This window comes from Netta rufina (genome assembly GCF_964035555.1).
Source record: "Netta rufina genome assembly, chromosome: 2".
Lineage (NCBI taxonomy): Eukaryota > Metazoa > Chordata > Aves > Anseriformes > Anatidae > Netta > Netta rufina.
Genome location: NC_140124.1, coordinates 63,312,881 through 63,332,379, shown reverse-complemented (window position 1 = coordinate 63,332,379; position 19,499 = coordinate 63,312,881). Strand labels below are relative to the sequence as shown.

The 19,499-nt window shown below is 39.7% G+C and overlaps 1 protein-coding gene across 1 annotated transcript; it reads right to left on the bottom strand.

Annotated features, from left to right (window-relative positions):
- Positions 1-3,577: 3,577 nt before the first annotated feature.
- LOC311206662 (putative G-protein coupled receptor 141) lies at positions 3,578-4,522 on the bottom strand (the record flags this gene model as incomplete). Its single annotated transcript, XM_084282194.1, has 1 exon — positions 3,578-4,522. One exon carries the CDS (start codon positions 4,520-4,522, stop codon positions 3,578-3,580), a length of 945 nt encoding a protein of 314 aa, XP_084138320.1.
- Between the last annotated feature and the right edge of the window lie 14,977 nt (positions 4,523-19,499).

Below are 19,499 nucleotides of genomic sequence, written 5' to 3'. Positions count from 1 at the left end.
TATGGAGCGGTGGAGGTCAAGTTTGTTCCTGTCAGTGAGAGTTGCACTTTTGGCAACATTAAGGATTCAATAAACAACATGAGATGAAGTCCACAGGCACAGTCTATGTTTGGCAGAAACATACATATATTCTGCCTTCCTACCCTCTTCCCCAACACCTTTTCCAAGGCCTATGCCCTCTATGTTCTTCTGTAGTAGAGCTTTTTTTTTTTTCTTCTTTTTTTCTTTTTTTTTCTTTTTTTTTTGGTCTTCTGTGGACTGGCTTTTGCATATTTGCAACTCCCCACCACTGCCTCCACCATCACTGTTCACAGGAGCTGCTTGGCTACATTTCAGATGCTGCTCTGGCCTTGTCTATGCTTTTGTTTTTAGGAGCTTTTCAGAGATTTTTTCCATGGCATTGCTTAGCAGCACCTCCAGTTCCTCCTCAGCTCCTGCAAGGAGAGTGAGCAGGAAGGGTGCCCAGGAGGGTGGGAGAGAACAAGAAGCTGTTGAGGGGTAAAGCAGGGGGAGGCTGGAGGGAGCAGTACTCAGTCGTCCCCACAGGCCCTGTCAGCACCCTTGCTGGAAGCACCACTTCCATCACCAACTGGTAGTGCAATTCCCACCAGTGTTAACCAAGACTTCATTCTTTTTGGATAGGAGAAGGCTTTCTCTGCCAGACTCACAATGTGAGATGAGTGGCAGATGTAAAGTTTGTCTAGATAGTCCAATAGAAATCATGACTTAATGCCAACTAGTATCACCAACTCAAAGCATAGAATTATATCCCTTTAATTCTGCTCATTAGCATCACAAATTAACATTAATATTATTAGCATCCATTTCTATTTGGAAAAAAAAATAAAAACTCTGTCTGTCTTTTTTTCTGTGATGCCATGGTGCAGGGTGTTGCAAACATGTACATTTTTACAAGAATTAAACTACTTGTGATTTTAACGCGTTAATGAACCAGATCAGTTAAGCTCAATGGTCAAGATGTGCTGTTTGAAAATATGTGTTTTATTTTTCAAACTTTTTGAGCAAATAGATATTTTGTGTGTTAACAACTTTATTGCAAAAAAAAAAAAAAGGTTTATAATATAGTGTTACAAAGGTATGCAGTGCCTACAGAATGCATGTAAGACATTTCCATCCACCAACAAGGTTGCTATAAGAGGAAATATAAATGTATCATAGAATAACTGAATCTCCTGAGTTGGAAGGGGCCCACAGGGATCATCAAATACAACTCCTGGCTCCGACCAGGACCACCCCAAAATCAAACCCTATGTCTGAGAGCATTGTCCAAATACTTCTTGAACTCTGACAGGCTCAGTGCTGTGACCACTTCCTTGGGGAGCCTGTTCCAGTGCCTGACCACCCGCTGGGTGCAGAACCTTTCCCTAACCCCCAGCCTGACACTCCCCTGCCCCAGCTCCATGCCGTCCCCTTGGGTCCTGTCGCTGTCCCCAGAGAGCAAAGCTCAGCGTCTGCCCCTCTGCTCCCATCCTGAGGGAGCTGCAGGCCGCCATGAGGCCTCCCCTCAGCCTGCTCTACTCTGGACTGAACAGACTAAGTGACTTCAGACTCTCTTCGTATGTTTTGCCCTTTAGACCCTTCACCATCTTTGTAGGCCTCCTTTGGACACTCTCTAATGGTGGATGGCCTTCCTCACACTGTGGTGCCAAAACCTGCACACAGTACTTGAAGTGAGGTGGCTTTTTTCTGCCAGGGCACACTGATGACTCTCGTTCATTTTGCTGTTGACCAGAACCCCTCAATCCCTTTCCATGGGGCTGCTCTCAACTTCTCATTGCCCATTTTATATGTATAGCTGGGCTGCCCCATCCCAGGTACAAAGTCCGGTACTTGCTCTTGTCAAACTTCATATGGCTGGTGACTACCCATCTTTGCAGTTTGTCAAGATCTTTCAAGATCTGCAAGACCTTTCTACCCTTAAGGGATTCAACAGCTCTTTATAATTTAGTGTCATCTATAAGCTTAACTATTATGCATTAAATTATTTAGCCTAGAGAAAAAGGAGGCTTAGGGGAAGCAACAAGCAATAGGACAAGAGGAAATAGCCTCAATTTGCACCAGTGGAGGTTTAGGTTGGATATTAGGAAAATTTTCTTCACTGAAACGGTTGTAAATCATTGGAACATGCTCCTCAGGCATGTAATTGAGTCACCGTCCCTGGAGGCGTTCAAAAGATGTGTAGATGTGTTGTTTAGGGACATAGTTTAGTGCTAGAATTGGCAGTGCTAGGTTAACAGTTGTATTTGACAGTTTCAGAGATCTTTTCCAACCTAAATGATTCTATGATTCTATGTCCTGCATCCAGATCATTTACATAAGCATTGAAGAGAACTGGCCCTAAAATGGAGCCCTGGGGAATCCCTCTAGTGACTGACCACCACCCTGATATAACCCCACTTACTATAACTTTTTGATCCCAATCATGTCTTCTGCTGCAGGGTAAAACTGCTTAACATACTTTTAAACCAAAAATTTATTGCTTTTTTAATGACACATAATTAACTGGCAGTCAGTGAACTACACATTCAAACTGATTCATTCCATGTTTTAAATGTCTCTGTAGTTCCTCAATTACTGTTTAATCTGGCTGGTGGTCTACTTTGTTTTAACATAATTATTTTGGGGCAAACACTTTCTCAGTCAGTTTTATCTCAAATTCACATACACTGTAAACTCTCACATCTCCCTCTGTTAATCAGCTGTTGTGATTCAGGCACTTTGTCAAGGGTGGGCCATGTGAGTATCCCCACAAATCTCTTGTGTTATGAACTTCAGTTGTTTCCAACTTTTGTTGTTATATAGCAGTACTCAGTCTCTGACCTGAAAATACTTTCTCATAATCAAACCTCCTAAGGGATATAGTGGAGCCTGAAGCAGAAAGGAAGACAAGGAAGAAAGAGATGGGATCCTGTCTGATGATTCCTGATGGGAACCATCTTGGACATTGGTCTTTGTTGGGGACAAAAGCAATGAGCATGGCAGTAAGATCATACAGGTACAGCAAGATATACCAATTGTTATTTTATTGCTGTCTGATGAGCAAGAGACATTGAAGTAGAAAGAAGTAGAAAGAAGTTTCACCAATATTTTATGCTTGCAGGCAATAAATAAGAAATGTATGTGGAAAACAATATAGATCTTTGAATTTCAAAAATGCAGTCCTTAATTCCCTAGAAAAACTTTGTGTGTGTGTGTGTGTTTCTACATACTTTGCGAGTTCTCTTAAGTCTCATTCTAGTGCCTCAGATTTCACAAAGCTTGATCTAAAAGAAGGAAAATCTGTGAGCCATGGGCTCATGCCACTTCTCCCCACTCCTCAAAGTGTATCCACAACTCACTAGGTATCGCTGTGAGGAGATCCCAGAGGCAGACCTCCAGTTTACAAGCTGAGGTGTGGGTGGTGGATCACCCCATTTTTTGGGGGGAGGAGATGTGCAGAGCCCTGCATGAGTGTGTTATGTTGTTTCCAGGGCCCACCACGACTTTCTGGGAAGTGGGTTTGCTCCATCTGTCCAGCACCATGCTCCACCAGTCTGCGTGCTGCAGGTGGTTGGTGCTAGCAGCAAGGCAACCTGCTTCGAAGCACAGCCACATTTTGCTTGAAGAGGCGGCTTCCGCTCAGCACAAATGACAGGAGATCCAGGCAGCTGAGCGCAGTCAGACTTAAAAAAACTTCATTGTAGCTTTCTAACTGTTCATAGTCATTCACATGCCGTATGTAGTAGGCCCTAAAGAGATGATAGGGAAGGAAGCAAATTATGATGACACAGATGAAAATCAAGTTTTTCACCTGGGCCCAGAACTCTTGGTGTGACCAGAGGGAGGTGGAGAATTTTCTTGACACTTTTATCAGAATGAAAATCTGCAAGCTCAAGAGAATACAAGTAATACAGGCGACAGCCACAATTACTAGGTAGTTCAGGATTTTCACACTGTCCTGCTGTAGCTCTTTGTGGAACTTAAAGCATGTTTTATTATCATATGTCCCTGAGCGTCCGTACTCAATGCAGAAGAGTGGCACCACAAAGACAATGACGAAGATCCACACGGCAATGCTTGCGGCAATGGCATGCAGCTTCCTATAAAACTCTACCTTATCCTTCCATTGAAAAAAGATCAGCCACCGTATCACCAGCGTAATCACGTAGAATAGGAAGGTCAGGTACATGTGGAGGTGCACCATAGCACTCACCATTTTGCAGAATGGCATCTGGAAGACCCACTCCTTGTTGACATAGTAGTGCAGGCGGAAGGGCACTGTGAGGAGAAGGAGACCATGCACCACAACCAGGTTAACGATGGCTGTAGTGGTCACAGACAGAGTGTTCATCTTGACCAGCACAAATGACATTGCAATGGACCCTATCCCACCTCCAGCAAAGGCAACTGAGTAGACAGTAATCAGGATGGCACTCATGGAGTTCGTGTGGGTGAAGGAAGAGGAGGAGCCATTGTTAGCCATATTTTCTTCAGTCATATTCCTGAAATCTTCCTTGTACATATTCTAAAAATGAAAAAATACATAAAGACTGGGTAAGAGTACGAGTGTACAGAGCCCATCTGAAATGCCAGCAGAGCTTTCCATCTGGCTCTTACTCAAGGAGTAAACGTGGATTCTTACACATGGAACAATCTGTAATGGTTATTCAAACATCTCCCAGTCTAGAGAAACCAAGCTGAGAAGGTTGGGAGGAGGAACTGCTGTAGTAATTGAGATGTTACCACACCCTTAAGCATGAATTAGTAGTAGGTGAAAATAAAAGATTCTTAGAGAAATCATGATTTTGTTTTTGAGCTGTGTTCTCAGTTTACTTCTCTTATGATCATTTCCATTGTTCTTCAGCAAACATCAGAGATACTGTTTTAATTCTGCTACTCATTCATCAATTTGTTTATTTGAAGCACAAATCTGCCCTTCCCAGAGCCAGAAAATAACCATACGCTGTTCTATCAAAGCTACAAATTTTGTCTGCTACAGTGTGCTGGGTTTTGCACACATTTCAGTCAATTCCTTCTCCATGGACAGGACATCTGAGTAATGGATTAAATAGCATGGATACTCAGGCTCAGTGGAGATTCTGCTCAGATCCTGCTAGCCTGAGCAGCATGTGCAGTGCTGTCCCGGTGCTCAGGGCCCTTTCACTCTAATGTGTGGGGACAGGGTGTTACAAAATATTAGAAAATGCTAGAAAAGGCCATCTTGGGTTAGTGCAAATAAGCTTTCCTGTCTGGAACTGATGGAGGCTAACTGAAAGTTAGCGAAAAGTTTAATACATATGCCATATGTTTTTAATATAATGCTTCTGCAAAGAGAGATTAAATACAATTTTGATTATTCTAAATGTATTTTCTGTTAGTATTTCTAAGTATTATGAGAGTATGTGGGAGAAGAAAAGTTCAGGTGGGGTGTCATACTGAAGCTTGTTTGCATTTATGAAGGTATCAAGAGGATGTCCACGCTACAGTCACAGAAAGAAAGCTGGAAAAAATGAACAATTCTGGGGTCTGTACTATCCTGGTTATACTGCTAATGCAACCTGAAAAATCTCATTTAAAACTGGCTCTAGTATATCTTCCATTTCACCTGTGAATCCCGCAATACAAGGTTTTCTTCCTGGGTGAGTTTTTGAAATCTTTTATTTTAATATGACAATGATATTAACTTCACAAAGTTGTATTTATACCTCTTTGTATGACTGGTATTTCGCCTTGTTTTCATAAATAAGTTGGGAGGGAAAAATGTTATTTAGCATTTCTCTCTCTTGTGGAAAAGAGGAAATACCTGTAACATTTTTATAAACTGTTTTTGCTCACAGTGAGGCATTAATATCTGATATGTCTCATATTTTTATTGTTCTTTAGCAGTATTTCTAGGCATTTGCCACTACAGAAATCAAAATCTCTTTACACTTTGAAAAATCAGTTATTCTCTGTTTATCCTAATGCAACTAAGACTTCAGATATGTTATCGTATTCAACATAAACAGAACTGCCATAGCTTAAGTAGTATATGGTGTTTGTTGGTATATACTGACCTTTTCTGTTTGAAAAAGTCATTCTGAATTTCATGGATAACTAAGTGCAGTGCATTATGAGAAGTAAAATGACATGCAATGAAAGAGCTTCTTCTTAAGGATGCTGCTTATTGGCACATTGCAGTTCTTGCATCAGAAACCATAGAAGTTCCTTCCAGTTTTGTTCTCGTTCCTGAGATGTGTTTGTTTCAGCCTCACACCATGAAAGCCAGAAGTCATTAGCAATAGCTACTCATCGGTTTATCAAGCTGTTAAACTTTAATTTGAAAAGATGTCCCTAAAAAGTGGCATTATCACACTGTTTTAATTTAAAATACATATTTAAAGTTTTAAAAGTGTCACAGCCCTAAAAGCAACAAGCTGCAAATGCAGGTACATGTTAGCAGCCACACAGCAATGATGTGCTTGTAGAGAAAGGACCTCTCGTGGTCACTGTCCAGCAAAGAAACTTGATCTGAGACAGGAAGGAAAAGATACGCAGAAGTCAGATAACTGATATTATCCTCATGTAGTCCTATTAGGTGGACAGCAAGAAACCTATTTGTGTCTACAAAAAAATCAACCTAGACAGTGAAATGCAGGCTTCTGCAGAATTCCACAGTCATTGCTAAGTCCCTTTGTTGTAAGATTCTGCAGGAGATCTCATTTTCCTTAATCTTCAGAAAAAAGTTACCAGCAGATATTATATAGGAAATAAGCTTATCAGCTCGCCGCTACTACAGACATCCAACCGAAATGTCATTGTGTGATGATACAGAGTGTTTGACACTCTGGATGACACAGGATGTTTCACAGAGGAGATGCTGCTTTCTGGTAAGATAAGGCTTCCTATTGTGCTGACACTCACATAGCTACAGCCCACTGACCTGCTTTACAACCAACAAATTCTTTGGCCAGTATTTCACAGAATCACAGAATCATTTAGGTTGGAAGAGACCTCCAAGATCACCTAGTCCAGCCTCTGACCTAATACTAACAAGCCCTCCACTAAACCATATCACTAAGCTCTACATCTAAACGTCTTCAAAATACCTCCAGGGATGGTGACTCAACCACTTCCCTGGGCAGCCCATTCCAATGCCTCACAAACCTCTCAGTAAAGAAGTTCTTCCTATTATCCAACCTAAACCTCCCCTGGTGCAACTTTACTCCGTTCCCCCTCGAACTGTCACCAGGCACATGGGAGAATAGACCAACCCCCACCTCTCTACAGCGTCCTCTAAGGTACCTGCGGAGTGCAATAAGGTCGCCCCTGAGCCTCCTCTGCTCCAGGCTGAACAAGCCCAGCTCCCTCAGCCACTCCGCATAGGACTCGTTCTCCAGAACCCTCACCAGCTTTGTTGCCCTTCTCTGGACTCACTCGAGCACCTCAATGTCCTTCTTGTTGTGAGGGGCCCAAAACTGAACACAGTACTCGAGGTGCGGCCTCACCAGAGCCGAGTACAGGGGGACAATCACTTCCCTAGCCCTGCTGGCCACACTGTTTCTTATGGAAGCCGGGATGCAGTTGGCCTTCTTGGCCACCTGAGCACACTGCTGGCTCATATTCAGCCAACTATCCACCAATACTCCCAGGTCCTTCTCCACCTGGCAGCTTTCCAAACACTCATCTCCCAGCCTGTAGCTCTGCTTGGGGTTTTCTCCTCCAAATGTCTGTGCCTTCCTATCCCCTCCCCCTCTAACCACAGCCAGTTCAGTGATATTGCTCAAGTTTTGGAGCAAGGTTTGGTCTTCCTGTGCGTGAAGTCTCTCGGTTAATTTCTGTTGTGCTTTGACCAGTAATGAGGGGCGACCACTTTATTTGAATGCCATAGCGGTTATAGAGACATCTACTGGTGCCAAGGGCACAGAGGCATTGCCAAAATAGCTACATTTTAATTTGACAAAGGAGTTAAACTGCCAAGAGGCTAGATGCTGGGTACTTTCAGAAATATGATCAGCCAAAAGATTCATGTGTATTCAAGATCCATCCGTTTTCAGGGCAGATAATGCCATTACTTTCATTTCCTGTTACTTTCTGCACAGCACAGCCCACAGAACTTCCTTGGCCTACCCTGGTCACACAGAGTATGTCATTTACAAATATGACTCAGTCTGTCAATATTTTCCCAGCAAAAGCATATTTCTTCTGACCTTTAGGAAATCATTTCTCTTTTATCCTACTGTCAATTATCCTACTGTTTTAAAATAATTACGGGCAAACTATATTTCCAGACAGAATTTGTACCAGTTCAACTTCCAGATATCATACAAGCTTATGATTTTTCCTTCGGATTCAAAAACCTTTCTCAAGTTTTGCTTTTTTTTTTTTTTTTTTTTTTTTTTTTTTTTTTTTTTTTTCTCATTATTTAGTAGTTTTTTCATGTTTAGATTTTTTTTTAAATAGATACTTAGAGAAAAGTAGAGGTGAGAGATAGCTATCTTCTCTTTGTCTCAGTCATACTTGTGGCTCCTCCCTGAAATCCTCCAAGCCATCAAAATCATTCTCCTATTGTTTTCTTCTTATATGAACAACTTTGCATTTCAAAGTACTAAAATGCTTCTGACTTATTAATCCAAATCAGTCTGTCACTGATTTGTCCTTTTCACTGCTCAATGTTTTCCCAAGCAGGTTCATCAGTCACCATTATGTTACATCAACATTATATCAGCATATCCAAAAATAAATAAATTAATCACATTTGTCAAAAATGATGACACTTCTACAACCTCTGCCAAACAGTGAGCTCTACTGTCTGTATAACAAGTGTCTGCAAAATTTATCCCCCTGTATATCTGCTGAGGGACTGGCAGGCTTCACACAGATTTTCATGTGTTCTGACAGTTGGGTTCTGCATAAGAAGCATGCCTGCATTACAGCCTGCATGCAGCCAACTGAGAAGTTTCATTTGAATTTTCAGGGGGAAAAAATTCAATTCAAATGAAAGATTTCTATTTTTGACAGATTTAATAAAATGGAAAAAAGAATGTTTGTCAAAACTGACATCTCTGCATCAAAGTAAACTACATTGGTAGCAGTACAAAAGACAAATATTTAACAAAAACCCATTTAAAATGTGCATTTGTTTCATAAACATCATCATTTAGTCTCAGAGCTGCTTTCTGTTGAGCATTGTAATTGCTTTTCAATTTACTCTCATTCTATGCCATGTTATGGTAATGTATGCAATGCCACTAGAATAATTGCAGTATTCTCTTGATTTCAAAATTACTACACACACCTGAATTTTGAAGTATAAATGTCTGCTTAAAGTAAAACATAATATATTTAAATATGAAACGTATATTTACCCTGTATTTAGATATGATTTTTTTTCAAACAACATTTAGTGATTCCTCTAACTCATTTACTTATGTCCTGTAACTGTGTCATCAGATTGGTATTATAAAACTACTTTTTAGTCTCTTGAAGAATGAATGGGATGAAAAACCTATGTTGAGTCCTCTTTTGTTTGATATTTTCACTGTTTTTACACAAAAATGGAAACCATGGAACCTTCCTAATGATTTACTATTCAAGCTGTATCATACTGAAGAGAACAAATGTAACCTTCTGGTCTTCATAGGTATTGGATGATACCAAACACATGCTCAAAGATGGATGAAAACCAGAAGAATTAACTCCTACTTTTAGGAGGCAGTGCAGAGCTACAGGATAGCATTACAAAAAAGGTTGAAGCAATGTCTTCCTGTACTAGGAAATTACAAACATAAATTATGAAAATAGTTGTGCAGGACAGCTTTAGAAGGAGTTCATAACAAAACAACTAGAAAAATTGATACTTTTTTTGAAGATGCAAACCCATTTTAACAGCATTGCAAACCAAGTCTTTTGTTCATTCTGTGTATACATACACATTAGAATTTCTCTCCACTCTTCAAGTGTTATTTACTCGGCTCTTCACTTCATGTAAGCTCAAAGAACAAAAAGGAAAACACCCGCTATTTTATAGTGCCATTGCCTTGCTTCTTTCTTTGAACCCATGACAAAGCAACAACCGTGGGCCTTCAGCTATGGGAGGGCAGGGCTGTCCATAAGCACACAACCTCAGGAAGATTTTGGTTGCATTCCTTGTGAAGGAAGAAAGGGGAGAAGAAATGCTCCCTTGGCTGTTACTATCCTTGCATGTTACTATCCCCTACCCCTCATCCGATATCATATCAGAACAGGTCTTTGGAGAATTTAACACAAGATCTCCTAATTTACAGCAATTTCTTAGACTTTGGAAGTCTTCAAAGCTTCCCATTTCTGAGCAGCTATATTCTGCTGCTTAAAATAATCAAGTCTACACACATACATAAGCCTCACAGACCACAGAGATGCTTGTTTGGAAGGTTATTGCCCAGGGTAGAAGGGATTATTTGAAAAAATGTTTTGATAACCCAGGAGTACAGGAGCAAAATATGATCTATATTGCACCTGACAAAGTGTGGATTAACCATATCTATGGATATGGTTAAAGTCTAGACATCACAGTGAAAACAGTGAAACAAAGTGCATGCTATAGCCCAGCACCTTTTCTCCACCCTTCTGTCTGCCAAGACTGTAGTTTGGCATCTGGATCTCTTGGGACTTGGTGATACTGCAACACCTGAGCAGTGCTGGCAAAATGAAACTAGGAGATTTTAGTAAATAAATATTAGCCATGTCAGCATTGAGAACTCATTGGAAGTGGTGGTTATTGTGTGGTGCATATAGTAAAAGATGACTTACTGCAGGACTGAATCTCTGTTATGAGTCTGTGCAAGGACAATTTTACCCTCCTGCAGGCTTTACTCATTTCTGCCAGGACACAGTTACATTTGAGTACAATACTTTTGAAAGCAAGGGTATTAACATTCAATGTTTAGATATAGTCTTACATAAGAACATTTTAACTGACTACATCCTATTGCTTCACATTTTGTTAAAAAACACAAGGGACATACTGTTCTGTGGTACTTCACAACAGGTTGCTATGTGTTGGAGACCATCTTTTTGCATTTCACAATTCTAACAGTGGTTAACAGTAAAAGAGATATTGAGTTAATATTAAAAAGTGACAAAAACAATAATACTTAGCTCTTACCTAGTATCTTTCTTCAGTTGATCTCAAAGCTCTGTTAAAAGGCATACCTACCATTCTCCCCATGCTACAGCTGAAAAGTTGAAGCATCTCTGGCAATGCCAGATATCCTTAAATCAAGTCCTCTGCTTTCTCAGGTTAGTCATGATGTCTTGGGTTCTTGTAGGTCTTGTTCTAGAAAAAAATACAGGCCAATTAATAGTGGTAAGAAAGCAAAAATATCTCAAAAATTTGTAGGTAGCATCTTAATGATTCTTTTTGGATGTTATATAATATTGTTGATAAATATAGTAAGTTAATGCATACAATATGTTTATACAGTTATATATTATTGCTGATACATAACAGTGTTGGTTTCCTAAGTGGTCATCACAAACGGGAATTTCTATGTTGAGTTCTTTCCATATGTTTGCATTCTGCAAAAAAATTACAGTTCTTTTCCTAAATCAAACTGAAAATAAATATGAAATACCAGTTTGCTCTGGGACAGACATCCTTATTATCTTTGTTTGTCTCTAAGCTGAAGTTAGTGTCAAGTTATAGATAGATATAAAAAGCTTAATTCACATAATTGCAATTCATTTTCCTTGCTAGATTTGATGTAATTTTGTCCAAGATTTAGCAATAGTGTCTCTGGAATATGTTTCTCTAACTGTGATTCAGAGAATAGAATTCAGACTGCTACGTTTAGATTTTCACCAGTAACATACTAAGCTGGTGACAGATCAGCTGAATTTAAACACAGGTGCTGGAAATGTACATATTTCATAAGTCTTGAGTAATTTTGGAGGGTTTGAGCAATAACCCAAAATCTTAAAGAAGAATGACAAACAGCATGTTTGCATAGTCCCATTATATCACCTATATGAGACCTTCAGCTAGTTTAAATTTGCATTATAGCAACAGTTTTGTGTGTCAAGGCTGCTTAATAATAGTTGAGAACCTGTCCCAGTTTTCAAGGACTACTTGTTCTGAGATCGGAGTAGCATCAAGACTCCTTTACTCTGAATTATGTGAAAGGTCCTTGAGAAATGAAAACTATGTCTTTTATGCTCAGACATAATACACACTGTCAGTGATTTTTTTATCTGTTCTGAACTTGGAGATGTACATAGAATAACCATGGCAACACAGGTGTTTTGATTGTGCCAGAACTCAAGGATTTGAAGTGCTAATTCAGAAGTGGAACAAAATATTATTTTATAAATATATTAGTTTCAAAATATTATCCAAAATGCTGGTATAAATCAACTTTGCTGGACAATTGATCAGACTTCTGCTAGCTAAAAGCGTCTTTAGAAATAGCAAATTATAATGCTTTCTTTTACATTGGCGTAGCTCCCTTGCATTCATGGAAGAAACAGGTCTTCAATACTTGGTTTCTAGCCTCCTTTGTCTCTGTATGTATTCAAAGCCAGCACTTCACCTTCTGTTACATTAATAAATATAAACCTGCTTATATCAACTGAGGCATAGTCCCGTAGTGGTTTACTAGTCCTATAATAAGCCACGAGCCTGACTGTCATCTCTAACATATAATTTAAATACAGCCCAGTTCCACTTTTACTGATGGCACCTCTGATGGAGTCTGGTGGGACAGCAGATCAAGGCCCTGCTTTTTCAATTTTCCCTTTGATTTATGTCTGAATATAAATCAGCCAACTACAACATGAAGACAGTTTCCTCTGAAACCACCTTCCAAAATCCCACAGTAGAGAGATCAGGGAGTTGGTCAGATAAAACAAAGTTCAATTTCTTGATAGCTGATCTGATTTTGATCTAACTTCTCTCATGAGCTGGGGAACATACATACATACATTGCCATGTATGTTTGACTGTTGAAGAGCTGGTTTTGATAAATGTACCTGTGGACTGACAAACACCAAGCATGGTCCTACTCCTCACACCTTTTCGTAGGATGGAGTCAGAGCAGTGTCCTCAAGCAAGGGCAGTGTCTGCTTCCTAGGAAAAAGGATGAAACACAGGGAGAGCATCTTCTGCTACATTCTGTTTCCCTTACTCAAAGCCCAGACCTCAGATCCCGTCCCAGTGCCAGCTATGGACCAGGTCCTAGTTTGTAAGGCTGTTTGAATCAGTCATGAAGTTGTAATTGTGACAGGTTAATTGTAATTTATCAGTAAGCAAAAGATCAGCTGTTAATATGAATAGCTGAAAGTTAATACGTAATTAGAATGAGTAACTTTTAGTTGTTACTAAAAAAGTTATATTTTTGACTCATATTTCTAAAGGGCCTTACTATTTGAAGCACCTGCATAGAAAGATAATAATTATCCATGAAAGGAGAAATGTTCAGTATCAGTATCAGCCAGAAACATTTTATGGATAATAGGTTTCTTAAAATGTCTCTATCTGGGTTCTGAAGTGGTTGTGATTTACAGCTGTCACCCAGGTGGTGTAAAGCATCCTACAAGAGAGAAATACTGCCTGTGACACATCTGAAAGAACATTTTGCAAAACGTATAGGGAGAAAAATGTGACTTGTAATTCCTCATTTCACACATCTTTGCACAGCAGAGATATAAATTCAAGCTCCTCTGAAAAGTGGAAATATATCTGGAGGCCTCCTCCTAGTTCTCTTTTCTAACTTAGAAACAAAACAAAACAAAACATTTTGCAATTTACTATCCCTGGGCATTGTTACTCAAAAGAAATCCACTTTAAAATACCTGAGCCAGAGTGATGTAAATAAAGGCTGTTTCCCCCTCTGTCTGTATCACTACCTTTCCCTTCTTTACAAGCAACAACATTCACCTCATTCCTTGTTGAAGAACAGTGTATCAATGAAACTGCCTCTGATTTCTATTAAGATCTTTCCCTAACCCAAATCTTTCAGTAGAGGAGTACTGCAAACAAACAAACAAACAAACAAAACCCTAAATCCACATAAAAATCTGTTGCACTTCTTCTTTAATAGGGGGAGGGGGTGTGTGAATCTTGAATCTAGAAAACGACTGTTCTAAAGCTAATAATTTGCCTTATTTTCTCCTTACATGCTTATGCTTTCTGATGGCATGCTGCTTTGGCCTCAGTGTTTATTACTGAAGATATGAGCCATCAGAACCACATGCAAAAGCTATCTGTGCAGACTTCAGTCTAAAAGGACCTTTTGAGAAGGTATCTTCTTTATTTTTAACAACGACACGTTTCCAGCAGTCTGTCACCAGCTTTAATATTATCTTGTACTGCAGGATTTTACTAGTTCGCATCTCTGGCTTGTCAGTAGTTTTTTTCTGGAGATATGCCTTTCATCAGTAAACCAGCACAGCTACTCATTTGTTATCAGAGCTTGTTCTCACCAGGATGAAAAAAAAATGGAGGGAGGAGCTGATTGACAAGGAGATGCATTGCTCCTGCCATAAGGATGGCATTAAACTGCAGAGAATGAAATCATATATGCACTACTGTGCAAATTGTATGTGCATATATACTCTTCTGAGAAGAAAAAGACATTCCCTTCACCTGAAAAGACAGTGCTCATCCTAAAATTTGTTTGAACTATGTGCTAGCCTCTCACTAACTGCCTAATGAGGCAGGTAGCATGTTTTAAATAATATTTTTTTTAATGTACAGCACAAGTCTGTTGCTAATCATCCTCAAAATATTTACTGAAATTGCTAATGCTATTTTTTTCTCAGATCTTCTATTTCATATTTCATTTGATTTCTGACCACAGATGTATTACCAAATGCAGGGAAAAAAACATTTTAGTAGTGATCACTTTCCTGCTGCGTATATACATCCAAATATTTATGAAATTTGGTATGCTAAAATGTGTTTTTCATGTTGGTAGAGGAATACACCTCCCTACATTAGCCTAGATTGTCTGCATAGAAGTACAGAAAGCAAAGCTTATTGCCAATACTACTACTTTGATGCTGAAGATACTTCCCTACATCACCATAGGCATAATGAAATACATGACTTTGGTACTACAGCTGGGTAAGAGAGAAGCTTGGAATTCAGGGTTCCTGATATCTTTTTCAGAAAAGAGGAATTTACTGTAAGAGAAATGTTCTGCATTGCATTCAAAAAGTATATTCATTTGCAAGAGCCTTTCCTGACCAGCAAAGCTAAAGAATGCATAATGAAATGAAGCACTATACGCGTACAACTGCTCTATTACATCAAATTGTTTGGGCTGAAATGGCTCATTTTACTGCTAAATCTGGAGGATTCTGTGCTGAACTAATGACAAGCATTTGTGTTAGATAAAGATCTTCAGTGTATCTGCTGAAATGCGAAGCTAATTGTGTTAGGAATAAGCACATTACTGAGTCATTTTTTAAGATTTTTGCCTATTTGATGTACTGCTGAAATTCTTAAGGACGCAGCTAGAGACCAGTCAGGAGCAGCTGTAGAAACAACTAGAGTAAAGGCTGTGTGGAGCAGTACCCATATCTGCCCTTCAGCCCACTGTCTGCTTGCCTCTTAGCCTCTTTCCCTGTTTCATTGACACAAGACTCCCCAGAAAATCCTGGGGCATGCTGCTCGTGGCCGTAATGCTGTTTTACCATGATGACAGTTCACAGAATCACAGAATCACAGAATATTGGGTATTGGAAGGGACCTTTGAAGATCATCTAGTCCAATCTGCCTGCTGGAGCAGGAACACCTAAATCATGTCACACAGTTCCTGCTTCAATCTGTTTATTTGGTTTCGGAGCTGTGCAGAGCATGGTTTGCCCTGTGATGTTGCACAGAGCACCATGCCACTGGGCTCCTGCCTTGGTTGTTCTGTGGTAAAACCACCACAGACCTCTCTGTGAGAAGAAGTAAAATCACTGAATTATCAATTAACTTCCCTGCCTAACTTTCTTCTTTTCATTTCATCCAGTTTATTTGCTATAAGTACTTTATAGATTTTTGCTTGCTGAAGGACATTCCTTTATGATATTAAGAGCCCTACTAGATAGACATACAAAAAAAGAAAAAAAAAAGAAAAAAAAAAGAAAAAAAAAAGTAAAATCCATCCTCCATCTCGAGTCAGTGGAACATGGCAGAAAGAAGGCCCAAATAGCATCAGTGTAAGTTGGTACAGCAGTTTGTGTTGCCTGTGCAGATATGATCTCTGATCTTCAACAGTATCTGTTAGACTGGACATAACAACAGACTTCATTAGCCCCACTGTAACTTATTCTCAAGTTAGGTAGTTTGTAGATATCCCAAAAATAGTTTTCCTGTTGATTTCAGTGGTGTTAAGGATTCAATGAGATTAGGAAAATAAAGCACATAGTTAATGTGTTTAATTGTGCTACTGAATTGGAAATAAGAAGCATCAACTCACTGAGGAGAGATTCCCATTGCTAGCTTTTTTTTCTCCATGCATCATCAAATCAGGATCATTACTGGAAGTGATTCAATGACTTCCACAGCTCTCACAGTGAGAGATCTCACCATTCACTGTAAAGTATCATTAACACAAAAGTGCAGATAAAACAATGCCTATTAAGTGTCCACTGCAGATTTTCCTTTATGTCTATCTTACTTTGGCTGAAACCTGTTTCCACTTAATTTTCCTTAGGAAGGAAGATTTCATTCTGTTTTGTGAGCTTACAATAAAATAATGAATTCTGCACCATGAACTATCTCCACTTTATTTTCAGATTCATGTTCCCCTAGAGAAGTTACTGGACATCTGAGCTCATCTGGTGATCATTCTCTTCCTACCCCTAAGATTATCCTCACATTACCTTAATTTCAGCTGTGTGTCAGAGAGCTCTTCTTGGTTAGAAAGAAGTCAATTAATCTTTTAAGGGGTTCCAACATTATATTTTATTATGCTTTTTTGAAGTATTTTTCCCTGAGTTTTTTTTTTTTTTTTCCAGATTCAGAAGCATTCTGAGCATGAGTTTTTAGGGGCAGAAGGGTAGAATTCATTCAATTGTTCAGTATTGCATTGTCAAAAGAAGATGTGCATGTTTCCATGTGAATCTGAGGTATGTTCATAATGCAGAAGTATCTAAGCTAGCTTTAAACAGGGAGTTGATGATAGGTCTGTGTTGGTATGATGCTCCCTCTGGTCTAATTTATTCCGGTTTTCCAGACCTAGAGGCATTAGTATTTTCAATGCTTCTGTTAGGTCCTTCAAAGCTAGTTTTGTGCACTTCCCAGTTTGTGCCTGTTGGGGCTGTCATAAAAACATCCAGGTTGGCAGGGACCTCTGGAAATTTTACAGTCAAACCACCTGCTGAAAGCAGTGCCTGAGGCCAGGTTATCCAGAATCCCATCAAACCAAGCATTAACTATTTCCCGCAAGGGAGATTCCACCACTTCCGATGTTTCAGTGTTTGTCTTGAACCAGGGAGACCAAACCTGGACACAGTATCCCAGGCGTAGCCAGGCAGGTGCTAATTGGAGTGGAATAATCACACTCTTGACTGCTAGCTGTACTCTTGTTGATGCAGCACAACAAGATTTCCCCTCATAGGTGAGGGCACACTGCTGGCACACGTGCAGGTTCCCATCCACCAGGACCCTCCAGGTTGCACCCCAGTCAGTCAAACACCCTGCTTTCCCAAAACTGCTACATGGGACTAGTGTGTCCCAGGTGTGGGATTTAACATTTATCATTGTTAACCCTCATGCTGTTCTTGTTGGCCCAACCTTCCAGCCTGTCACAATCTCTCTGCTTGGTGTTCCTTTCTTTCAGCATCTTTCAGCTTCCAATTTGGTGTCATCTTCAATCTTGCTGAGGATGCACTCAGACCTGTCAATCCTGAGTTTTTATAAAGCTATTGAATATTTTCAGAACTGACCCCTAAGGAACTCCATTTGTGACTGGCTCTTGGTTAACCACCAGCCATTAACCACCAAACTTTCCGCTTGGCAGTTTAGCCAGTTCTCTACCTAACTCATGGTCAGTCTGCCCAGTTCATATATTGCCAGCCTGACAACTGGATACTGAGGATGAGCAGGTCAAAGATCTTGCTAAATTCAAAGTAGGTGATGTCCACGGATCTCTCCTCAGCTACTTAGCAAATTGATTCATTGTGGAAGGCATCATTATAATGGCAACTAAAGACAATGCTCTTTGTAGGTTGGTAGATACTTTTCTCCTAAAGAAACAATTTTTACACCAATTTCTTCATCATTTGATAGCCATTGACCTCAAAATTTACTTCAAACAGTGCTACTTACTGCTAATATTGTCTTATATCCTCAAGAACATAACAGAACAGAATTCCAACTATTTTGTCTGGTTAGTGGCATTTTCACTTATAAAAGTGCCTTTTTCACTTACAAAATGGCAAGAAAAATCTTCTCAGACTCTAGATGTTTCTGACAACATACTGGAAAGGCTGGTAACTTTACATACCAAAATGGAGTGCAGTCCTATATTACACAATCATGCAACAAAGCAAGGTAAAATAGCCATCACACATGCTATTGCCTACAGCATCACTTTTGAACCATGTGTGTTTTAGCAGCAGTTCTCCTAGAAAGATGTATCTGTGCTTGGCTCACAACCTGAAGAGCAGCAGAGACATATTTTTGGGGCCAAACATATGCAGCATATTCAAAGGGGTGATGCCTTTCTGTGTGTTTTAAGAACACCAGGGAGATTTAAGCTCTTATGTAGTGAGAAGCTCCTGGACAGAAGCAAGTTATTGAGGTGTTATGTGGTGCCTTCAAAGTTTACAGCCTAGTTTTACCTACTGTAGGTTGTTTGCATACTTCAGCTGATAATGTTGGCACAAAGATGAGAATTGCAAAAATACAGTTCAAAGGTGAAAAAACAAACTTGCTACTCCATGTCTTCTTATCAGGAAGGGGCATAGAGCTGTGGGTTGACAATAAGGTGAGAAAAAAAAACTGCTATTGCTTTTTATCTAGAGAAGTAAAAACAACCTACTTTATATACGGTCACCCAGAAAAGTTCCAAAGTCCAAACAGAAACTATCTGAATAATATATGCGTACACCTGTGTACATCTGGTGACACAGGTCGTTTTTACTGGTGTACCTTCCAATTACATTTCTCTACCCTCCAGCCACAGCCTTGTCTGATTTATCCATGTCACCTCAGTTCATGCTTTTCTTTTCCCTGATCACTGGGAAGGGCACTCAGTTGCTTTTCCTAGCTAACAAGAGAAAGATCTTTAACATCAATAACATGAAAAAAAAACCCTGTCATCCATGATGCCTTTGTTGCTCTCCTAATAGCCTCTTGTACACAATGAGCAACAGGAAGGCAGTGATGTAAAAAACAGTATCGGAGCAGATAACCAGTGGCTAAATCAGCCACCCAAAGCCTGTCAAGAAGTGGACGGTTTAGCGTCCACTAAATCACTCACCAGCCATTTTTGCTGAGTTATGTGTCTGAAATCATCAGGGAAGGTGTCCAACAGCACCACAGT